Below are 23,677 nucleotides of genomic sequence, written 5' to 3' on the forward strand. Positions count from 1 at the left end.
GTACAAATCCATATTAACCTCAAAAGCCAAACTATAAAAAGTCAGATTAGTCATTTAACAATGTATGTTCTCTGGGTTAAATGCTCAGTTACTGCAAAATGGTAATATTTCCCTGCAGCCAAGAGAACTATGCTTTGCCTCAGTGTCCACCAGAAACAGCCATAAAGACATTATCATTAGAAAGGTATTGAAACGCATTAGGAATAAGCCCTGAGAACCTTCCTCATGTCATCAATCCTCAGAGACTATCAGCAAAAGTACCTCCGTAAACTGTGTATTTTCAAGATAAGGTACATAAATAGTAAAGCAACAAGGTCCAATTTAATTTAACTAGATCTCTCTTTTTTTTTATGCCTGTCCTAAACAGAATTCAAGAAATGGCACAAAAGCAGAATAGAGCTTTCTTTTCAAAAGTGAAACCAACACTTTCCTTCACAAGTATAAAACTGCCACAAAATGCATATTTGTGCATACATATTACAATTTACTTGTGTAAATTTAAAACAGGATTTTAGAAAATTGGAAGCATTTCAATCCAGTGCTCACCTCTTCCATTCACTTGACGTGAAACACTGCTTGGAAGATATTTCAAAGAAATTTCAGAGGCTCGGTCATTCAGTTCCCTTCTATTTTAATATATTTAGTAAGACAGGATGTCAGTTACCTTTTAAGATATTGTTACCATGTTAGGTACTTTGATATACAGATTCCTTAGGTAGCATCAAAGCCCTAGGAGGCTGTAGAACCCTAGAAGCATTAACATAAAAGAGCCCTTCAAATGCAAGAGGTACATTCCAGTCTTCTGCTGGGACTGAATTGAGGTTGTATCAATTTTTTCTTTTTTTTTTTTTTTTTTTTTTTTTTCATTATCCACTCAGGGTGGCTTAAAAAATACAGTTGCTAGAACTGGCTGATGTTGTACATTTGTGACTTTGATACAAGTGAAAAGATCTTTATCAGTGTTATGTCTCATTTTATACAGAAAGATCAAACAACTCCTAGGTTTGAAGCTGTTAACAAAAATATTAAAACAACTAAATTTCTGATAGGTTTTTATGTTTTCTTTTCTCATCTTTTCCTCCCTCAGGACTTTTGCCAGACTGAGAAGACACAACATACCTCCAGAAAGTACTTATACAAATGCAAGGCAATCCTTCTCTGAAAGCATAAATTAGCTCTCATCATGAAAAAGAAAAATCAAAAGAATTGTTAGGTAGGTAATCAAAATGTAGGAACATCAATCCCTCTACTTCTTTTTCCAGAAATGTTTGTCGAACACGTCAAGCTATGATCCTTGATGTAGCACTTCACTGTGAAATTCCCAGGAGAGAAGAGTAGTTGGAATACATGTTTAAGTACCAGTAATACAAACACTTCCTGTCTTGGGAAGAGGTTCTCCCTTGCAGATGCAGAGTATGAGATGACATGATGGAAAACTTCATGACCATGCTTCCAGTTCCTGAGAGACTTTCTGTTTTCTACAAATGGTCATGCTACCCCCTTCCTTGAGCACTTCCTCTGTCCTCTGCAGAGAAGGAGCTCAAGCACCCTCCCAGCAAGTCCATGTTGAACATCTACTGCTCTTGAGATGTATAGATACCTTTCTAGCCAGAGGGACATGCAAGGGAAGGACTGTCTTGGGGAAAAAGAAAGCAAAGAGAATGAGGTAGGACCATAGAATTATCTTATCAATTCTAACAATATCCAGGACTCTATCAACCACCTTCTAGGGAAAATTAAAACGGTCTTGGACTAAACAGTAATGCAATGATCTGCCCATAGTTGTGAGCAAAGATAATTCTTAATGATTTGAGATGCTACATTTGGTAGGAATGCAGTAAAACGGGAGAGAATCAGGGGATTTAAAAATCTAAAAGAGAAAGAAACAAGTACAACATTTCTACAAAGAGAATACTTCAGTTAGTGAATACAGATTGCTGCATTGCAACTCATGTCCCAAGCTGGGTTTTACTCACTTTTGGTATTATAAAACCTACAACATTAAAAAGTAAGGTCTTTATGATTTATCTCTGTGTCCTTCCTATCTTATATTTTCTGAAAGAGTATGCAGCATCTTTCTTCTGAAATACCTTTATAGTTTCAGTAGGCACTCCAGGCTCTGGAACTTTATCCAAGTAAGTAGTCAAGTCTTGGTCCACATGTTCAAACACCAATGTTAACTTGGTCTCTCTGTCTGTTCGTGACACGGTGCACACATCAAACAATCTGAGAGAAGACAAAGAAAAGAGGATGTAAGTATAAGGAACCAGTACAGACATACTTTGCAGCTCACACAGGTCTACTTACATTTCTTATAGCATAGAGAATGAAAAAAAAAAAAAGGTATGTTCCAAAGGTAGAGCAAAGAGCTCTTGATTCATCAGATAACTATTGATACATTGATAATATCAACTCTCTCTTTCATGTGGGGATTCTAAAATAGGATTAAGTAGTAAGAATCATCAGCTCATCAAAGTAAAATAATTACATGAAAAGAAAATATTTTGTTGACAGAGCAACTGAAGTTAACACAGAAAATAACTTGATATTTATCCACAGTCTATGCTGCATCAACCACACGGCTTTTCAAAAACCAATATGAGTAACATTTCTGAGGAGAAGAAAAAAAGATACAGGGTGCTTACAGGCACCTTCATTTTCTTCCCACATAACTATCAGGTTCACCTTTACCTATGTTTGGATTTAAATCTTCTTTGGTTGAAACAGATTTTTTGTGTCAACTAGTGCAAGTTTCCAGAAGCAAGGAATACCTTCAGAGTCAGGATACAGCTTGGAAAAAAACTTTATGTACAAAATGTCACAGCTAAGAAATCCTTCATCACTTTCCATCATCCTTTTACTGGAATTTCTTTATCATTTTACCTTGTTGCACAACATCAAATTCAAGCTCATTTCCAGAGCTCTTCATAACATCACATTCATATCTGATTAGCCTATTTTCTATTGTTTTCTCTTTTTAATTAGGATTTCTCTCATTTTCTATGCTTCTTCTACTGTACTGTTTTTTTTTATCTTTTGCACAAATGCCTGCCCATCCTTCAGTGCTTCACACCGATAGTCATACCAGTGACCATCAGATTCATTACCCTCCTTCAAGTCCCTTCTTGTTCTTCTACAAAATCACAATAGGAAATCCTCTGTCCCCTACTCACATGCTTTACTAATGTGTGCATTCAGTTAGTTTTAAAACTGTACAGATCGGACTGTCTCTCCCTCTGAAGTGAGACAGAAAATCAATTGTTACTTTTATTAAGTGACAGTAGATTTAAATATATATATATATATACACAGTTACTGAGCAAAAAAAGTAGATACAGTTAAACTGAAGAACCTATCAGTGATAACAAGTCAAAAGTAGTGATTTGTTACTATTCTGTTAACAATACCACTTATTTTGGTCAACATCATAGCAGCTACACTGTTGTATTATATGCATCTTTTATTCTCTTAGAATAAATGCTTGCTTACTTTTGGAAAGTGCAGGATATCTGATAATTTTATCAAGTAATATTTTTTTTCTTTGTCCAAGGACTAAGGACTTTCTATGCAGGATCTGGAGACAAAACAGATCACACACAAAGCCTTGGGGGTCACTGCTTGTAAAATAGGTCATGTGAAATACAGACGAGGTAAATGTTTTGTACTGAGTTTTTACTTCTTACCTTAAATATCAAGATATTTCACAAGGCAAGGGAAGATAAGAATTAGCATAGCTACCTGTGAAGATTGTAACCAAAATTTAAGACAGCATTATGCTTCACTTGAGATGGTACAGATTTAACGTTATAGTTCTGGACCCATTTTAAAAGCATTTCCTAAATAATCTTTGGACAGACTTAAAAAATGTTTATTAGCCACCATGTTTTGGAAAGGGATACATGTAAATTCCTTTTAGCTTAAAGAATCTTTTCAGTGAGTAATAATTTGGGAACTAGAGTTACAGGATATGAAGAGACCATCACCCTACGTCTTTTAAGAAAATGTTATCTGTGCTTAATCTGTAATCATCGTATGAACAAATATTTACTAAATGATTATGGGAAACCAGTGATTGCGACAGCACATTTCTCATAAACAGAATTAGTATTCTCTTTGTGATTCTCTTAATGTGGCATGTATGGAAGGTAGATGCCCCATACACAGTAAATCAGTTTTGTGAAACATCGCAAGTCTTCCTGAAAAGTTAAATTTGTTGGTATTTGGCTGGAGGTTAATAATCTGTAATATATTTATGTAAATCAATGTGGAATGTAGCCGGACTGCCTATAACCCCAACACATGCAAATAGAGAGGAGCCAGACAGGTCTGAACATCTGAACGTAAACACTGGAAAATATTTCCAACTGTATGATTCCTTTGTGTTGACCTACATTTACCTAAAAATGTTCTAAAACACCTCTTTTGCCAGGTATTTAATACACTGGCAAAATTACTTTTCAACTATAGCAGAATTATAATTCAGTAAAAAAAAAGGTAAAAAAAAAAAAAATATTTCACTGTATAGAATATAGAAGCAAAATGTATCTTCCAACTCACTGCAGAAGGAAATGCTAATTCTCTGTTTAATTCTTCTGTGTCGGGCTCATTTTGATTCTGGCATTTACTGGCATAGCAAAATTAGGAACTCTAAGGAGTACAATCTTAGCCAGCTATTACTGAGTAATAATACTATCACTGAGTAATAATATATTTCCCTTTTATACACCCTTTATGTGAAACTCTAAATGCTCTACTGTTAATAATAGAAACTCCAGATCCTGCACCAGGCTGAGTGGAAGCACATCATGTTTACTCACAGAAAACACAGCTGCTGCCTTAGAAAGATAATAATTTAAAGCACAGCTTATATGAATCTGCAGTATTACAAAAAGGCAACATCTGGCATTGCCTGCACAATTTGGGAAATAGATTGAGAAAGACACAGCCTCTTCACCTGATAGCGTCCATAGGAATAAAACTACTTTTCATAAATTATATTCTTTTACATCCACTGTAGAAAATCACTCACAGAGTTTCCTCCTTTATTTAGGCATACCCCTGCTGTCTACACTATCCATCTTTCAGACCATTTCCTCATGACCTCTGTATGTAATGGGCCAGTTTTGGATGTCATTGCCTCTCAGGCAACAGCCAAAGGCCTTTTATTTAAAGAGTTACGATGTGGACACTGTCCTAAGTGAAGTAAATGTACCTCAATTAATACAGGATTTCCATACTGAACACATTGTAAACACAAGCCCAGCCCTTCTATTGTACTTAGAAAAGAAACGATTGAATTATTTGATTAAAGTAAGATCCGCTATGGGAAATCCTGCAAGCATTTAACAAGATGTTTGGCTGGAAGTCATACACTGCCTGATGCATCGATCTGAACTAGCACATTGTTCAACAGACACTCACTGAGTACCTGTGTTTTAATGCATTTTTTCAAGTTAATTGTACTCAAGTAAAAAAGCGTACCAGCTACAAATCTACAAATCTGTCTATTATATTTCACATGCCTTGCACCTAGAGGATCTTACTATAACCAGAGTACCTTTCTTCCTACAAAAGGCTCTTCTAGAAAACTTGATGATGTGTCTTGAAGTCTCTGTTGTTTCTTACAACATGTAATCTGACAAATGCAATCTCAGTTCATCTTTATTTTACAATATGTAATACGAAAGTCAATATTTTTCAGCAGAAAACAGGTAGTGTTCCAGTTCCTTTGAAAACACTGCATATATTCTGACCCATACTAATCTGCTAACAGTTTCTAGAAAGTCCTTCAATGTTACTAGATTTGCTTTTGAGATGCTCTGAGAGTTGCTATAAAGTTACCCATTTTCACACATTTTTTCCTGAGCAAACTGAGGCAGCAAGGCAGCAATGAAAAAATCAAAACCACTGGTACATCAAACTTGCCACCTGCAAGACATACCTAAAAAGAGAACTGACTGTAAGACCTGAAAAACTGTAGGACATCAGTTCCCTTGGCTACTTTCAAACAGATGAGTAAGTACAACTGGAAAATTAGCCAGAGGGAATACTTGCTGCCAAAGCATCCAAGAGCTTATTGTTATTTTTATTGCAGTAGGACTAATCCAAAATGAACAAAGATCCTGTTACTTTGCTGGTCACTCACAGCATTGAACAAAAAAACAGTCCCAGGCCTCAAAAGTGTTTCAGTAACATGGGTTTACCATAATTTTCTTAGGAGCAGTCTCTTCCCAGGAAGAGTTACTTCCTAGTTTATGTATGACAACGAAAGAGAACCAGAGCTGTTGATTTATGAGGAGAAAAGTTTAAGACATTTCCAGGTTTCAGAAGTCTGGACAAAGACTTAGACAGAAAGGTTTGGTGGTCTCACCTAACTCCACAAGGTATTTACCACATGACAGAAAACCATCACAAAATTTATGTATGATTGACAGCGTAAATGCAAACACCACAAGATTGGGTTACTAAGACTATTACAGGTCATGATTGAGGTTTATTGGCAAATATCCGGGGGGAACCTGAATAGCTTCTGCTTTCACTGGCTTTGGCTCAGTTTAATCCTCTAAATCCATAATTTTCAAGGGCACAAAAATGTTCAGCCTCTCATACCTAAATGCACTGAAGAACGAGTCGGGCATCCTTTGAGTCCAAATTTCAGCAACAGCCTTAAGACGCTTCTGTTCTTTGGAAGACACTCAGTCTGTAAAACCTGGCTCCTGACCAGATGAAAGCCCTTCACTCAGCCCAACTTAAACTAAGTATTCCTTGAAAAGACCAGTTCTCCCCATACTTTTAATTTTAGCTACCTTCTGCCTTGTTTTTGAAGAAGAAAATACTCCGCTAACAGAAAACAGTCCTCACTTGAAATCACATATACCAAATGTATTGTAACAAAGGGGCCGTATTTCAGATGAAGAACACAATAGCTGGGCAAGTGAACTGGAACATGTGCGTTACAAGAACCATGTCCCGTGTAGCAAAACAGGAAATAGAGCTTCACACTCTAAAACGTATGACAGAGCTCTTTCTCTTTGTTCAGGACACACTGCTTTGTCTCAGCCTCATCAGCAGTCACCTGCTCTTCCATGCCTTTGCAAGCCAGTATTTCAGATGTACGTTCTCACTCTGAGGAGTTTTAGTGAAGTAATTTTAGATGACAAAAAGAGCACAGGCAGATGAACGGGCCTCTAAACTCAAAGTATCTAATGTTTTAAGTGTGGGTTTTTATTTTATTTTTCTTTCTTTTTCCTGTGATAACATTTGTAAAAACACTTAGTAATGCAAGACCTAAGTTCCCATTTTGTAAGTGTACGGGGTCTTTAGGAGGCTCTCAATGTGTTCGTCATGCCAGCTGCACTGCGCTGATGTGCGCTGATACATGGGATATGGGATATGCCTCGATGGCAGACTGCAGAACAATGCAGGGGCACTTAGACCACCCTCAGCTGACCCACCTCAGGACTGGAGACACACAGTGGGACAGCACAGAACTGCCTGCAGCGTGGTACACTAGGCCACCATGAGCTCCATCCAGCAGCAGTCAGATGTTCTGCATCAATCTTGATTAAGTAAAACAACCTCGGGTATCTGGGCACTGCTGATGGCAACTCTGAGTCTCAAATCCTTATCGTCTGCATTTCTAGCAAGTTCTTGGAGGCAGCAAACTTTTTTTTTTTTTTTTTTTTCTCTGCTGCCCTCCCAGGAAAGAGTAACAGGACCTCTTCTTTTCCTCAGAACAAACCTCTTTCAGGCACGTAACAGAAGAGGACAGAACATAACATCAGATAAAATAAACGAGTTTATCTCGGACAGACAGATGTCATGCAGATAAATGTTTTCAACTCATTCATTATCTGCTGCATGCAGAGCAGAGAGCTGCCACGAAGGAGGAATGCCATGATGAGAGCAGGGCAGCAGAACATCCTCGCCTGGAGACCTACCCCAGCAGAGCCCAGCCAACATCCCTGCTTAGAGCCCACTCAGCAGTGAGGTTTAAGGGAAGGAAGGGGGATGTTAGGATGACAAGGCAATCGTTCATCTGCAAGCTGAGCTTTGTGCTGTAATTTTTTCCAGTCTCTCTGCCTTTCTGACTTGGAAAAATTATTTAAAATGCTTAGCTCTATAAAAGATGTTTTTGTTCTTTAAGTGTGTGTGAGGAGGAGAGACAGGGAAAGTGACAGAGAGAAATTGATGCTCTTGAAGGCGAAGTAAATAGCACTGGCTAAAGTCCGATAGTGTGGGCTGCCTGGGCAAGCTTTCAACGCTCCGTGCTGCCTGGAGCCTTGACCTGCAGCACCCCTGCTCTCCTTGCTGGGCCCCACTTGAGCTACGCCGAGCTGTGGTGCCAGCGTGAATGGTTTTATGATGCAGACAAACGTCTGCTCCCATGAAACCACCAAAACTCATTTTCATTTTCAACAGAAGCCAAGATTTTGCCCAAAAGGTGAAAAGGCCAAATATGTTTACTCACCATGCCACCCAAGTAAGTAAAATATTCAGTTGTTGAGAGTTTTATTTCAAGGAAAAATGTGTTTGACAACATGTTCTCTACACCTTTCTTTGTTTATAGCATAATGCTGTCTTTTTTAGCCCTAAAACTGCCATTTCTTGTTCACCTTCTTTGGGAAGGGAGATTACTTTTAATAGTCAAGGAACAGTAATGAATCTGATGAAGGTCAACAATTCAGTGTTAGCAGCAGACTTCAGTTTCAGGATTAGCCCTGCAATTCACCAGTTTTTCAAAATACTTACTCCTCACCAGTCAATTAGCAGCTTCATCTCTTTGCAATTGATTTTAAATCCAAGCTGGCCACATGCTGAGCAATTAACATTATCTGGGAAAAATACCAGCCTGTTGATGCCTTTGCTTGCCCTGTGCGTTGCTGTACCAAACTGATGGTTGGATCTCTCCGTGAGGACAGCCACGTCTCCCCCACATCAGAAAAACAGCATGGCCTGTTGGAAAGATGGCCACTGACAGATTCTTTAAGATCAGCAATTGCTGTCTGACCTATTCGTGGTGCTCTCATGTGATCCTGGAGCACGTGAATATACACTGCCCTTCAGTCATGCACAGAGCTGCTACACATTGCTGAGGGCTCCCCATCAACTTCCAGTTTCGAGCACAAATTAAAGATGCTCTAATTCATAGGCAATGCATGCGCCTCATAAATGTTTCAGATTTTCGGTAGAGAACCTTCCCCAGGGATAGTTGCATTCCTTTTTGCATTCTCTAAATTGCTTAACATGTAAATAAAACTGTTGTCTGAGTATTGAATTTGTTTAATTCAAATGCAAGGAGCACAGAAATTACCCAGGGCTGCCAGCAGTACCTGGTGCAAGATGGGAAACAACTAAATCCAGTTCATGTGTAGTTCGCAATCAAATTGCTTGTTACCAATTCCACAATTCAGTTTACGTTTTGAATATGTGCTCATGCCAAACATGCAGAATCTAAATCTAAGTTGATCATTTTTTTTCTAGGCTTTAATAAAACCAACAACTTATCTTCAGAAGATTTTATGGCTGCATAAATTATCATTTAATTTGCCAAAACTGATATACGCAAAGTAAATAAATCATGTAAATACTAGTAATGACAGCTCTTATTTTGAAAACTGAATTAATTCTTTTGAGATCTTTGAATCATATTATTTTAATGTATTCAAGGAATTATTACAGAAATCTATAATGTTTTTAATGTAAGATGTTGCATATTTATGATCCATTTATTAAAAATAAAGCAATTAGTATATATAGGAGTAAAACATAGTAAAACATTTAATGGTCAATGTAATGTCTGGTATTTATATTCTGGGTTTATCATTATGCATCTTTTCTTAAGTACAATGTCATTGGCTCTCAAGATAATATTATAGCAAAGAAAATCCTTTCTAAGAGAATGAAACAATCATCAGTCTGGGAAATCAGGTGCAGACTTCTTACAGAACCCTATACTCAGACAGTTGTTACCTGGACAGAGAGCAATGTAAACCCCTGTATGCCATTTACACCTATATCTACTATGATGGTTACTATCTGTGGTTCCTGGTCTTGCTTTTCTTATTCATGCAGAGATAATTCTGCAGTCTAGGGTGCTGCAAGTGAGCCCCCCTCTTATACCTCAATGCCCTTATCTGTACCAATGTCTCTCCTTTATTAGCTTTATGACTCAAGGCAATTTTTTCATATGGCTATACTTCTCTGAAAACGATGTTCATGATTTATTGCAAACAGTTCATCACAGTATTTGTATTTCCTTAACTTTTGAAATGAACACAACTGTGAACCACATCGCTTTCTCAGTCTTTACCTAGGGGACTAGGAAACACGAATGGATATGAACAGATCTTGTTATCTTACAAATGGAAACAGCAAATTATCACCATTTACTCAAACTGCATGAAAACAACTTTAAAAACATCTAAATTTGTTGAAAGAATCTGTTTATAAATTCACCAGAACTAACGCTGCTGCACTGCTCAAAATTTCCTGAAAATGGACCAGATATATCCACCCGCTTCCAAAGCAAGCATGGTGGTTGGGTGGCAAACCCATTTGCTATGTACAGCAATGCACCAAGTGAAAATTCAAAAGGTGTTTTTGATGCTGTGTATTAATTTCCACACATGCTTGTCATGCACAAGGTTAAAGGACACAAAAATAGAGACCCAGTTCTTGGTGCTTTTTTTCCACACTTGATTTGAGGCATCACTTTGATCAGGTTTTGATGCCAGGTCTGTCAGATTTAAGGCATGCTAGCTAACTCCATCCAATGTAGCTGTCTTTGGCTACCCCTCATCAGACAGATAAAATGTCATCCATTTTCATGGGCAGACCAGCAGAGCTTGTGGAGCATTGAGCTCTCTCCTCAGTTTCCCCGGAAGAGATACAAGGCATATAATGGAACTGTTCAGGACTTTGGTGATTAGTCTGAAAGGGCCACATCACCCTTGAATAAACTGGGAGAGGAGTGGGTACTGTCTTCCTGTTTGCCAAGGAAGACATTGAGATGACTAATTCAGACCAGACACTTGAATTCAACTGAATTTAGGAGACATGACTCTTTCCCAGGAAAACTATAATTGAGCAATTTTAGTTGGTGGGATTCCAGAATACGTTCAATTGATTATGTAGATGTTTATAAGCATTTATTCTAACAAGGAACTTATAAGAAAATGAGAGATGTCAAAAAACAGCACTGAAAACACCTCCAACCTACTCACTCAAGCTCCACAGACCGGGATCCATCCTAAAAAGCTCTGCACACAAGAGCCTTTACCTAAGCCTCATGAAGTTAGTACATGCATATATATAACTGGCTTTGGCTCAGGGCCAGAATTTCCTTTAATTTGAAAGGGAGTTTCACCTGTGACAAACTTGCAGGATTGAGTTTAATATTCATGTTGTACAGAAAAGAAACAAATGGGACTAATAAATATTCAATAGAAATTTTACAAGATTTTTCTGGCTTAATAAATATAGCCAGGAGGCAATTGCTCTTAAACACTTGATACATAAAAAGGGATCCTCATTTCCATTAGCGTGCAAATTCCTTACACATTTCATCAGAATTTGAGATGCTGCATCTTACTAGGTTTTTAAAACTGTGGGCTTCACGGCTGCTCTTTTCCTTAGAGAGGTTTGCATCCCACTTACACACACTCATTCACACGTTGCTGTACAGGCTCCTTGGCTGTCATGCCATTTCCTCTAATAAACTGTCTTATTCTAAAATTAATTCATAACACATGCAAAGAAAACTACAAATACTCATTACTGTAAGATTCTCAGGTGCTTTTATCCTCCAATTCCCCAGGTAGTTGTCTAGTAAACGTTTCCTCCTTTAGCATCCAGTTTACACGATCCTGTGAGCCAGTCATTTAAAGATTAATGCACGCTGAGTGAATTTTTCTACAGACCATACAGCTTTTTAAGTATTTCCTTTAAGCTCTTGCACACATATGTAAAAGAAAACAAATTAAAGATTATTTGCAGAGTTTGGCAATGAAAATGAGGTGTTAGTAGCATTTTGAGCTGGCAATAAATTTTATTTGACTGTTTTATTACTTCGGGGCAAAGGCAACTATTTCTTTTGGGGCGTCTTTTAGCAGCATGAGATTAGGGTTTACACTTTAATGCATGGAGAGTTTTGAAATAAATTCAGCATTTTGTAAATGATGGTGTATGTCAAATGTAAATACATGACAAAACGATATTTTGGTTGTTTTGCAACAACATGTCTTTCACATTTCTGAAAGGAACGAGCAAGCTATAATAAATCTTGCAAAACAAGGTCTGGTTCCTGGAGCGCTAAAACATTTTTACATCTCCACAAATGAAAACAAGGCACATCTACCGAACTTCTGCAAGCAAACAAGAGTGTGCTCTGCATTGTCCACACAGCCCATGTCAGCTCGGGCTGAGCTGAGGAAGACGTGAGGACAGCAGAGCGTAATGGCTGAGGCTCAGCAGTGCTAACATGGCTACGCAGCTTCCAGCTGGCTCAACACGCAGGCAAAGCAAGTAGGCATCTGCTGGGGAAGGAGGCAGGGCTGCCTCACATCTGCCTGCAAATGCTGCATGGACTTGAAAATGAGTGGACACAGATTACTTATGATCATAAAGCGAGTCTGTCAAAACTGCTGAGGCTTAATTTGCTGAAAATTATCCCTTTGGCTCTGTCCTGTTCTACACCTTTCCCTACACGATCTGTCCTTTTCCATTTCAGAAAAATACTCCAATAGATGGAAACTGTTCTGACCCTCTCCAGCCCTTATACAAATTGTTTTATTCATATAATTATTTTTAGTCCAAAAATAAGTCAAGAGACAGTAAGCAGATATTGAGAGACAAGGAGGGCTAAAGGAAGAACCTCCTGTTCCTCGTTATTTTCTCTTCTCTACCCCCAGGCCCTAGACCATCAAATTTACCTCTGTTCTCTGAACCAGCACAGAAGCATGTACCACATCCAATGGTCCTGAGCCTTGCTGCAGGTGACCAAAACACACCACACAGGCACCCCCAGCACAGTCTACAAAAGCCTTTTCTGGTCTTGGTCAGCTGGCCTATTTCACTGACTATATATATGTATACATATTACAATTCCCATTTCTATCCAACTGAAGTAAATCAGCTAATCATCATGTTAGGACTTCATCCTCTCACTTTTAATAGTGTGCTCCCATCTCTCTCTTAGTTCTTATTTAAAGCTCCCATTTATCTTCTATTTAAATACGCAGTCAAGGAAAGGCCAGATTTTCATGCTGTGAGATGTATCTAACCATACTGGACATATTATCTTCTTGTACAGTTTTTATCATGAATTTTCATACTTAGTGCACTGGAGGTTTATAATTAAGTTGCCACTGGACTGTGTGTTATATCAATTGCTATATTGTGCCACTTTTGGAAGGTGGGAGTGAACACTTACCAGCAGCACTGGTCTACAAAGACTAACATCTTTTCACCCTTATACAATGGGATAGCAGGAGCAACAAAATAATATTAGATTAGAAACTTAAGGAGTCCAGAGTGGTTAAATTGAACAGATACAGGGAACACACTAAGGAAATGCACAGTCTTAGATAGCAAGGATATGGCTGGATTAATTGTAAGGGGAAAAAAGACATTGTGAAACTGCCAAGAAAATTTAAATGATTTAGGAGCCAGCATCCCAAATTACAGAATAACCTAGGTACTTAAGGCCATCAGGATATTTGTGAATCCCTGGACTTCCTGTCCAGTGTCACTTCACGATGCTTTTCAACAAGTATTCTAATGCCTAAATCATAAGAATATAAGATTGGAAGAAAAACCTGAGACCAGTTGCCTGCATTAATGAGCACCCACAACAGACACTTATGCACAGACACAACAGGTTCCCAAATGCTTCTTACCGTCCAATACCAAATACACAGCTATGGCCACAGAGCTTTTCCTTGAGGTCCATTTCAGTTCAAGAGCCTCACTGCCACCCCAGGTTCCTGCAGCACTGGGATATTCATGAAATAATACTCCTAAGTTATTCCAGGAAGTTGACCCGACCATTTTACACAGGATATTAAATAGACCCCAGCTGTCTCCACTTAGAAGTGACTTAGTTCATATTTTTTATAAAGGCCCATTCAGCTGCTTTCTGAGTTATCACAGAATTGATGTGACATTCTGGGAAGAGAAGTCAAAATCTCTGTTTTACCTACTTTTCATGTAGGCATTTCTTGGGTTTAAAACATCACAACTGGTGATGTCTATATATCCTGAAATAAAAATCTCTGTCTGCATTACAAAAATATTTCATTGAGAAATAACTGTCACTGAAGAACATTTGGAAGAAATATACACAGTAGACCATTTTTGTTGCTAAACCCAGGAAGACACGGTAGTCTCCATTTCTATGAATGCCTGAATGGTGTATGGCTACTGACCTACATGCTGTGCGTTCTCCCTGTTTTACTCCAGAGGACAGAGAGGTGACATAAATTTACCTTTTCCAAAGCCTTGCACAAGAACACTTTTTTAGGCTTGTGAAAATGATCACCAGAGCAATACATTAGAAAAGCCATAATCATGACCATTCAGCAAATTGCAATTAACCTATTTCAAAAGCTCAACAGTCTTTTTAAGGAGAATCTCCATTTAAAAACTGAAAAGATAATATTGCAATATTTTTGTATAAATGATGTATTCTAGGATGAATGAGTTCTGCAACTGAGTAAATAATGCCATTTAAAGCTGGCATTTTCATACTTGAAAGATGAGCGATCAAAGTGGATGTATATTTGTAAGATTTTAAAAAATAATAAAAGGGTCAACATTAAAATGAGACACATAATCCCATCATCAAAATATTACCTAAAGCCTAAGAAATATATTTGTACTGCACACAGAAGGAAAAAAAAAGCCATCTGTTTCAAAAATCAGTTCTGCTGCTTTTAAATATTGACATCCCCTGCTCAGTTGCTTGCTAGAGTGGACTGTGCCCCAGTTAGGTTAAGCCATTACATGTTTACTCTTTTGGATATTGCCTGGGCTCTTTGCCACTCACATCAGGCTCTATAATTTTTATTTACACTTTCCAGAATACATTTAACAAAATCTACTATTTTATTATGCTTAGGAATGAGACAGCACTTTAGTTCCAAGTTTCAATTTTCAATGTCATGTAACTTTTTAAAAACAATTAGCTTTTGGGATGATTTGTTGTCTGGCTTGCCCTCATTCCCTTTCAATTTTTTCTTTTAACTTCAAAAAGAAAAACATCTCAAACATTTTTAAGGCACAGATTTAAAATTAACTGCAGTTCTGCATGTCTAACTATCCTCATCCATGCTACAAAATAATAATTTTGAACTTCCTGGTATAAATGCAGTAAAGTTTTACATGGTATTTCTTTTCCACATATACACACATGCGCAGTTACAGGTAACCAAATAGCTTAATGGAGCAGCTTATAAATAAAGACAATTACTTTGTCTTAGTGGTCCCATAATAAAAATAAAAATAAGAAAATCCGTTTTCAAGCTTTGTGATTCAAGCTATAAAAGAACTAGCTCCAACAACAAACACTTGACAGAAAACATTTTTACCTGGTCAAAAATATCGCAGCAGAATCTGTTAGTGTAATAGGTTGATTTTAATTTTGCAGGCCATTACCCAGCAATGTGGGCTGGCGTGTCTTAAGTTTATGGAAAAATAAAACTTGAAATTAAAAGAAAAATTATTGCAAGAGATAAAGGTCTCACTGCTTTCCAAGAACCCAAGGAAGGTCTTGGATAATTCAGAGTGTAATATAGGTTAGACACTAGAATTTTTCAGCTACTTGCAATTGTACAATCATGTAATTTGCTCAAAAGGAATTTGAAGTAATTATGAAGGAAAATTATGTGTAGCATCAGAATGTTATTAATAATGAGGTAATTAGCCCACTTAGTGGCAAATCCCATACCAGACCAATATGGCAGAATGAGAAAGAGGAAAATGAGAAAAACAAATAAGAAAAATTGTATATGAGAAGACTCTGAAACATGCCACAAGCCACTTGTGGGCTGGATTACTCCAACACACATCTTCAGCTACTCTTCCTCTCATAAGAGATTAACAGTTTTTGACCAAAATGGCTTCTGCTGGAGCTTAAAGTTGTGTACAAGGTAACCAGGCAATGATGACCCATTCCAGCTACATCCTGTTCCCTTTAGTACTTTGATGCCAAGATCAAACCAGAAGCAGATTGTCTGAAGTCAGTACATTTCACAGAAACCTAACCTCTATTATTAGAAATACATCATTTTTTGTTAACTGATAAAAAAGCATCCTGTACAAAGCCTTATCAACAATACATATACCAGACTTCAGTAAAAAATTAAGGTCCCCTGTAATACTTACTTCTCATTTCTCCTCTAATTTGACAGTTCTGATTTCATTGCTAGATTTTTGTTCCTCCACCCAAAAAACAATTTCCTATTTGTTTTTGTAAATTCTCTTATTTGCTATACAAAATCCCTACCCAAGTTTCCACTTTCCACCTTCAAACTTTTGAACTGTACTGACTGGCACGTATCTCATGTAGCTTCAGCAGGCTCCAGTTGGTGTCCAGTCTGTATGAGACACCTGGACTCTGTGGTCAACAAGAGAGAGCAAGGAGTTTCCAGATGGCAATTCAATCAGCTCCAGGGCAGATACAGAGGATGATGGGGACGAATTACTCTCAGAAAGCACATTCACTCTCTGCACTCGCCATGGAGAGAATCTGCACGACTAGGTTGGAATATGCATTTAATATTTGGATGGTTAAAGTTAGACGTCTGCTCACAATTCTTACCTTGCATTCCTGTTCTATTTTTTTATTTTTTTTTTTTTAATTTGTGGCTTTGTGTACCTTGTGTGCCTCCAACATGATATACTGGAGTAGAGACATGGAAAGGATGGAGAAAATTTGGTTCTTCCCTTCTATACCACCCACCCCTTTGCAGAACCACAGGAACCAGAGTTACATCTATATTTAAAGAATCTCGGTAGCACCCAGAAGAGGCTACAGATCCAAAGCAGTAGCTACGATTTCCAGTAGCTGCACGGAGCATCACACCAGGGAGAGGTAAATGTTCTAATTGAGAAAATGTGCAGCTACAGATCTTTAAGAACCTGCCATGCAAAATCCATGCATTTTCATAGTCTTTCTCTCAACTGTTGAACTTCTGCTTACCTTCTGTTTCTTAATCTGAAGTCTATTGGTACTATAACAAGTTTGGGAACCATTCCTGTCCCCAGAATATCAGATTTAATTATTGTTGCTCCTGTGACTTTCTGCCTTGACTATAAGAATTTCTTAAATCAATTATTGTAAGTTGCTTCAGACTACACAGTGAGTGCTCTCTTCCTTGTACTCCAGAAACAGTTGCTTCGTTGAAGGAGTTTGTGAGTTTTGTCTTTGAACCTTGTCCTGTTTTTTCATTTTATTATGAACAGTCATTGAAATTGTCCTTTATTACTGCTTTAATAAACTTAAACTTCTTCAAGAATTATGGGCTCAACATTCTTTCACTGATCTAGAGGACATTTACGTTTGCTCTTTATGACTTAAGTTTTGTTTCTGTAGAACTAACTTGTCCATCCTCAACTTTGGGTTACTGGAAACCAAACAGTCTTTGATATGTATTTTCTTACAAACATCACAGTCCCCTGTTGGTTTGGGACATTCTATTATACTTAAAATGTCTTTTAAAGAGACTCCCTCATCAGTGTTATTCACCTATCTGGGTTTTATCTTTAGCCACAAATACTTTCATTTTCAATCAAATAGGTTACCTTACTGTCCCGTGCAACTCTCCTGCTATTGTACTGATGTGGTCTGTTGGCTTTCCTACAGTTCAATTCCAAGTTCTTGGAATTCATATTTTTTCACTAGGGCATAAAGCTTTGCTTTTGCTTAAATGGTGTCCCTAATAGATGTTTTAACTGGACCTAAGAAAAATAAAAAGCATTAAAAAATAAGGAGAGAGACAAAACAAACAATAAGCAGCACAAACATAAATAGTGCCAGTCAACTCTCTACCTTTTTTTTTTTTAAATGAAGTTACAAACATAAAGGCAACGTGATGAATGGGATTCAGTGCAATGAAGAAATACAGGTATTCATTTCTCAAGAAGTACTGACTTGTCCAGGCCCTTCCAAGAATGCCGAGCCCAATGAGATATTTAATACTGATTTACAGACTAGAGCCATTGATTCAAACCTGTTGAGTTATGGGTATTATTGCTTTGAAAAAAACTTGTTGCTCAGCAGTTTACATAAGGCAGAGACGAACAGTAAGGCAACAAATTGATTACAGATATCTAAGAGGAAACCACAAAGACTGGTGGGTAGGCCTATCTCCATTATTGATCTAGAAGGTTATCTAAGGATAAACAACACACTAATTAAAATTGCAGATGCTGTTCAATCATAAAGAAAGTCATAAAGATGACAAATGTAAACGAAGTGTGATGCTAGATAAAATTAGCAAAATGAGATTCACTTTATGACCTACTTCCTAGTTGAGAAAAATAATGCAGGTCTTTAACTTTCACTGTCTGGAAGAAACACAGAAATCAATATTAAAGGCTCTGGTGCTGTGCAAGCTAGTAACAAGCTAAATATAAACTTTCAATGCAATGTAACAGCAATCAGAAAGCAGACAGAATTGTAGATAGAGAAGCATTTCCTCTTGAAGTAAGGAAACATACATAGCATTTAAATAACTGTATCTGCAATGTAACCTGGAGTTCTGGACTAAGTGCAACACCTATAAATTGCTTAGGTGACAATGCAGAGATAGGAATCAAGTATTTCAGAATGTACATACTAAGGCAGAGGGAATTGTCTGTGGTCCTCAAAGGGAATGTCACTGGGAGGACTGAAACAGATCAAGAGAAACTCTCTGAGCCTGTATAAGTGAAAAAACTCCTAATGAAACAATTCTTTTTATACCCAGGACAGTTTGAAAAAATCCATAGTTCTGACTTCTAAAATCTGATCAGTAAAGTCTCAAATGTGCATACTTGGTGGGACACCTCTGCACAGACTTCCTGCCCTAATATATATTTGTTCATCTTAACGTTAGGAATTTATCATTTGAACAACCAGAGCTAGTATAAATTAACTTCACCTGCAGAAACTCATTCCTTAAATTTATAAATTTATAAAGCCTTTCTGAGCTGGCTGTAAGATGTGGATGCAATTCTCCCATTTCTGCTGAACATTAGGCTGCTCACATGGATGAACATTTAACTATGTACTTTTTTTTTTTTTTTTTTTTTTTTAGAACATAAACGCAAGAAAAACCTGAGAATGTTCCTTTAACTGTAAGCTTCTGATTAACATATTCTGTATATGATGATCTGCTACTGCTTAGTCAGAGCACTTAAAGATCATAATCCTCTTTTCTGGAGAATGCCATCCAGCTATAATTTATTAAAGGGCTGTCATTTCTTATGAGACACATTGATATCCTAGACAGCCACAAGGGTTTTTCTAGGAAAATGATTTGATCACCATTGAGGGCAACTGAAAAGCAAAAAATCACATATAATACAGAATACTGTAAATCTGCACAATCTAATTTAATCTTTAACATGCAACATGCACATACCCCCAAAAAATCACAATGTATTTATATGATGAGATGAGTAAAAACCAAAGCCTGAAGAATGACAGGTGGGAGGAATCTTGCTAAGATTTAATAGAAGGGATACAATTTAGCTATGAGAAATCTACCATATTTTACATTGGATTTTATTATAGCTTCACTCAGAATACTGTTGCTAAGGATTTTTAAGTTTGCTGTAAATAGAAGACTTTCATATCCTATATCTGTTTTTAATATCACGTGTTGTTTATTTTATTTTATTTTATTTTTAAATGTATGACTATACACTCTAGCCAGCTAAAGATTTTCAATTTCTGTAGAAACATTCAAAATCCCTTGTCAAAATAAGTAAATGTTAAATGCAATATTCACTGGCTGCACAACCCTCCTTTTTCATGGGGAAGGGGCAGAATGGGGAAAGCCCTCTAGGTTTGTTTCATTTCACTGTTAGCTGTGTATCCAAACTGGTACTCCCCCAAACATCTAAGTACCGCCAGTACATTCCCAACTCCTACTGCCAAGTTAAAATGAAAACGGTCTTAGTTCAGAAATGATTGAGGTGGTTTGCTCTAATCAAATTAAACCAGCCAAATGTTCTTTTCAAAGGTAACTGTCTACTCTGCAGCTGTATGCAAAATACCACATCAAATGTGAAAAAAAAAAAAATAGTGATAGAATTCTATCCTTACAGTAGAGCGCTGGCTCCACAGATGAAGAGAAACAAAAGCATCAGTGCAGCTAGGAATTGCATTCACAGAAAGCTCCCAGAAATATGCTCACTTGAGAAACAATGAACAAAGTACTGAAATTTCCAGTTTATAATTAATTGATTTCAGAGAGAAGGGAATTCTCTGAAATTGTTAAACAGCAACAGCCACCTTGGGTGATTTATCGTAGTGACCATGCTTCAAACAGGTATTAAATGCCTAGCCAAAGCTTCACATGAGAGAGAAAAAACACCACGTAGATTTTTTTCCTATTTCTCACTTCCTTTCTCTGTCTCTATCACAACATGTAACATTTTGTACTGACTAATGTTGCAAAAGCCCAAACTTGATAGGTTTCATTTAAACTCAGTATGATTCATCTTTGTTAGAACTGAGTTTTCAGTCACTAAATATGGGAAATTCCTGCAAAGATCATTTCATATCTGAATTATTTTTTATTTTGTTTTACTTAGAGAAGATCAGTTACCTGTTAATGATCATCCAGAGTGATATCAGTGTTCATACGAATGCTTTTAAAACACTATGTGACATTTTGCTAAGTTTGTAAATTGTTTTCTAGGTGTGTCATGGGAAATCTACCCCAAGGCAACTCAACCAATACCAGCAAATTGGCATATTCCAGTACACTCTGTATTTACGTATCTGAAAACATCACCTGGTCTTAAATTTATGTGAGATGCTTCTTAGTGTAGAGATCCACCTTATTATAAAACCCTAAAAATACATCTGAAGCATCATATAGAAGAGTTTCTTATTACTCATATAGTACCTTCTTCATTCTGCCTGTTGCTGACTTGTTAAAATTTTAAGGCCAGATTTTAAAAAAATTATTTAGAGTAATATTTCCTTGTGAACATTTTCTAAGGATGGAACAAATTTTCCAGGAATATGGGTAAATAAATAAACTGGAAAATTAATACAAAAGTTTGTATGCAATTGGTATTTTGAAACAGTTATAGAAGTCTACTGTCACATTTCCACTCTTTGATGACCTTCTCATCTAAACCCTCCCAAGAGAGGTTTCCCAAATGGAAAACATCAAAGTCCGTTATGTCACACCCCTTGGAAAATTCCAAAGCAGCTTGCTTATTAGTAACATGCTTTAGAGTTTAAAGATAGAGCTGTTAAATGCACTTGCAATTTAAAATATATATATATATTTTTTCAGAATATATGAAAAATACATGTAGAAGTGATATATGAGGAGAAATTTCCTCTCTTTTGAATGAAAACAAGTAGCTTGGTGACTTGTGTATAGGGGCACAGTTATGATCATTTGTTAGATCACTAAGAATCCACTTGTTCAGCAAAACTGGAAAACAACCAGATTTCATACACAGCGTAAAACCCAGACACTCTATATACAGCTGCAATGTTTTGGAAGGTACAGCAACTGCTATGTTACTTTGGGTTATGAAGTTTTGTAAAACAATTTTAAAACTTCAGAGCAGAATTAAGTCAACTAAGAATTACTAAGCAACTCAAAGACAAATAACTTAAGCACTTGATGCCAAAATCATGTTGCTGTACAAAACATCTCTGCTGCTTCAAGATAATTATGTTATTTATTCTGCAATACTTTTTATAACTTCCAAGAGAAAAAAAAATCTCTAGAAATAATGCAGTATATGAACAAGAATCAATAGCTATGACTTGTATTCTTATGTATACTGTCCCAGTCACTGCTTTGTGCCTGAACGCTATTCAGAAAAGCATTTTAATAATCAGTGCATACTTAATATCATATATTTTTCTATCCGATAGTGTACTTACACATCTGCCAAACTTTGAACAATTATTTAAGTCCCACTGAGGGTACCTGAATGACTCACTTGGCACTTTGCTAAGTCACAACCAACAGCCTACTCTCCTTCAAACTCCGGGAAAGAGCGCACCCTCTGCTCTCTTCCACACCAGGGTATCACGACACAAACCTGAAAGTCCCAGGCAATCTACCTGGCCCCTGTTGTGGCCAGCACCGACTCCTGGACCCCACTCCAAGAACCCATGGGTTGGATGCCTCTATCTGGCAGTAGCAGGCTGGAACCAGCAGCGGCTGTGGTGGGATGAGATGGTTTTTCATTCTGGGCAGGACCCAGCAAGACTAGGTCTCTCCAGGAACATTACAGACACAACCCTCCACTGATTTAGAGAAGGAAGGGAGCGCTGTACATGATGTAAAATGACTAACATTTACTCACACAAAGACTGGAAACATGTTTTTTATAAAAAGCTTAGATTCAGAGTAAGATAAAATACTTTTTGAAGTAAGCTTGTATTCACTCCAGAGAATTTCCTAAGGCTTAAAAGGCTCTTCCATATTCAACCCTTCCTTCCGGACATACTCTTATCTTGTCCTGTTTCTGGCAAGCCATGTGTTCAGACTAAATCATCACATCCATTACTAATAAACAATTAATATAGACAGGAAGAATATCACTGATTTTCCCTTATTCTGTGTACTGTAGGGCAGCAAACAGATGATGACAGGCCAGCATTCATGCGCAGCCATTTCACAACATCCTCTGCCAATTTAAGACACTTCTCCAAATCCTACCTCCTGTCAAACCCTGATCAGTGTCAGCCACTTTGTTCCCCTTGCCCTCTTGCCATCAAAGAAGCCCTTTGCCTGGGTGAGCCGTCCCTCTGTCTCCAGCTCCGTCGCGGTGTCCTCCTCGCGGGGACAGGACAGTGCAGGGACATCTCCGGCTGCTCTCTAGCCTGGAAATATCTCTCTCTCGCCAAGGCATTTCCCGTCTTCTCATCTTGCCTTGAAGACCATCCTGTTTGTGTTAGTCTAAAACTGAACTGAGGCTCATTCAGTTTTTCCTTCCCATTACTCATCCACCTCAGTTGAGACTAATCTGCCGCATTAATTCCTTTAACCTTGGCAATTACTAAGTTTCCAGTTCTGTTTCTTTTGCTTCACCCCATCTCTGCATCTTATTTCACTCTTTCTGCAATGCAAGATAAACCCCATACCTAGCAATGTGAAGGTATTCTTTCTGTTCTTAGGCCTGTCAGATGCCATAGGAGTGGTGCTACACAAAAATAAATTGTATTGCATGCTGTTGATCTGTAGGAATGACATCATACACTGAAAGTTTAACATTAGCTTGGCAGAAAAAGGAAGTAAGGAAGGAAGAAGAATTCACTGGAGACAAACATCCCCTAAAATAGAAATATTACACTTCACAGGATGAAACATCTCAATGATTTTGAGAACATCATCCTTTCAGCTTCTTAAGAGCACAGTAATAAAGCCAGCAGCCAATATCAGCACCACCACAAACTGGAAAAAGAAACAAAATTAACTACTAAATTTTG

The 23,677-nt window shown here is 37.5% G+C and overlaps 1 protein-coding gene across 3 annotated transcripts in view; it reads right to left on the reverse strand.

The window, feature by feature from the left end:
- CDK6 (cyclin dependent kinase 6) overlaps nt 1–23,677 on the reverse strand; it is a 136,767-nt gene that overhangs the window by 105,268 nt on the left and 7,822 nt on the right. For all 3 annotated transcript variants that reach the window (XM_035318726.1, XM_035318727.1, XM_035318728.1), the window contains exon 3: nt 2,091–2,226. In XM_035318726.1, the coding sequence (XP_035174617.1) occupies nt 2,091–2,226 (136 nt within the window). The remainder of the gene's footprint in view (nt 1–2,090; nt 2,227–23,677) is intronic.

Source organism: Oxyura jamaicensis, chromosome 2 (assembly GCF_011077185.1).
Source record: "Oxyura jamaicensis isolate SHBP4307 breed ruddy duck chromosome 2, BPBGC_Ojam_1.0, whole genome shotgun sequence".
Lineage (NCBI taxonomy): Eukaryota > Metazoa > Chordata > Aves > Anseriformes > Anatidae > Oxyura > Oxyura jamaicensis.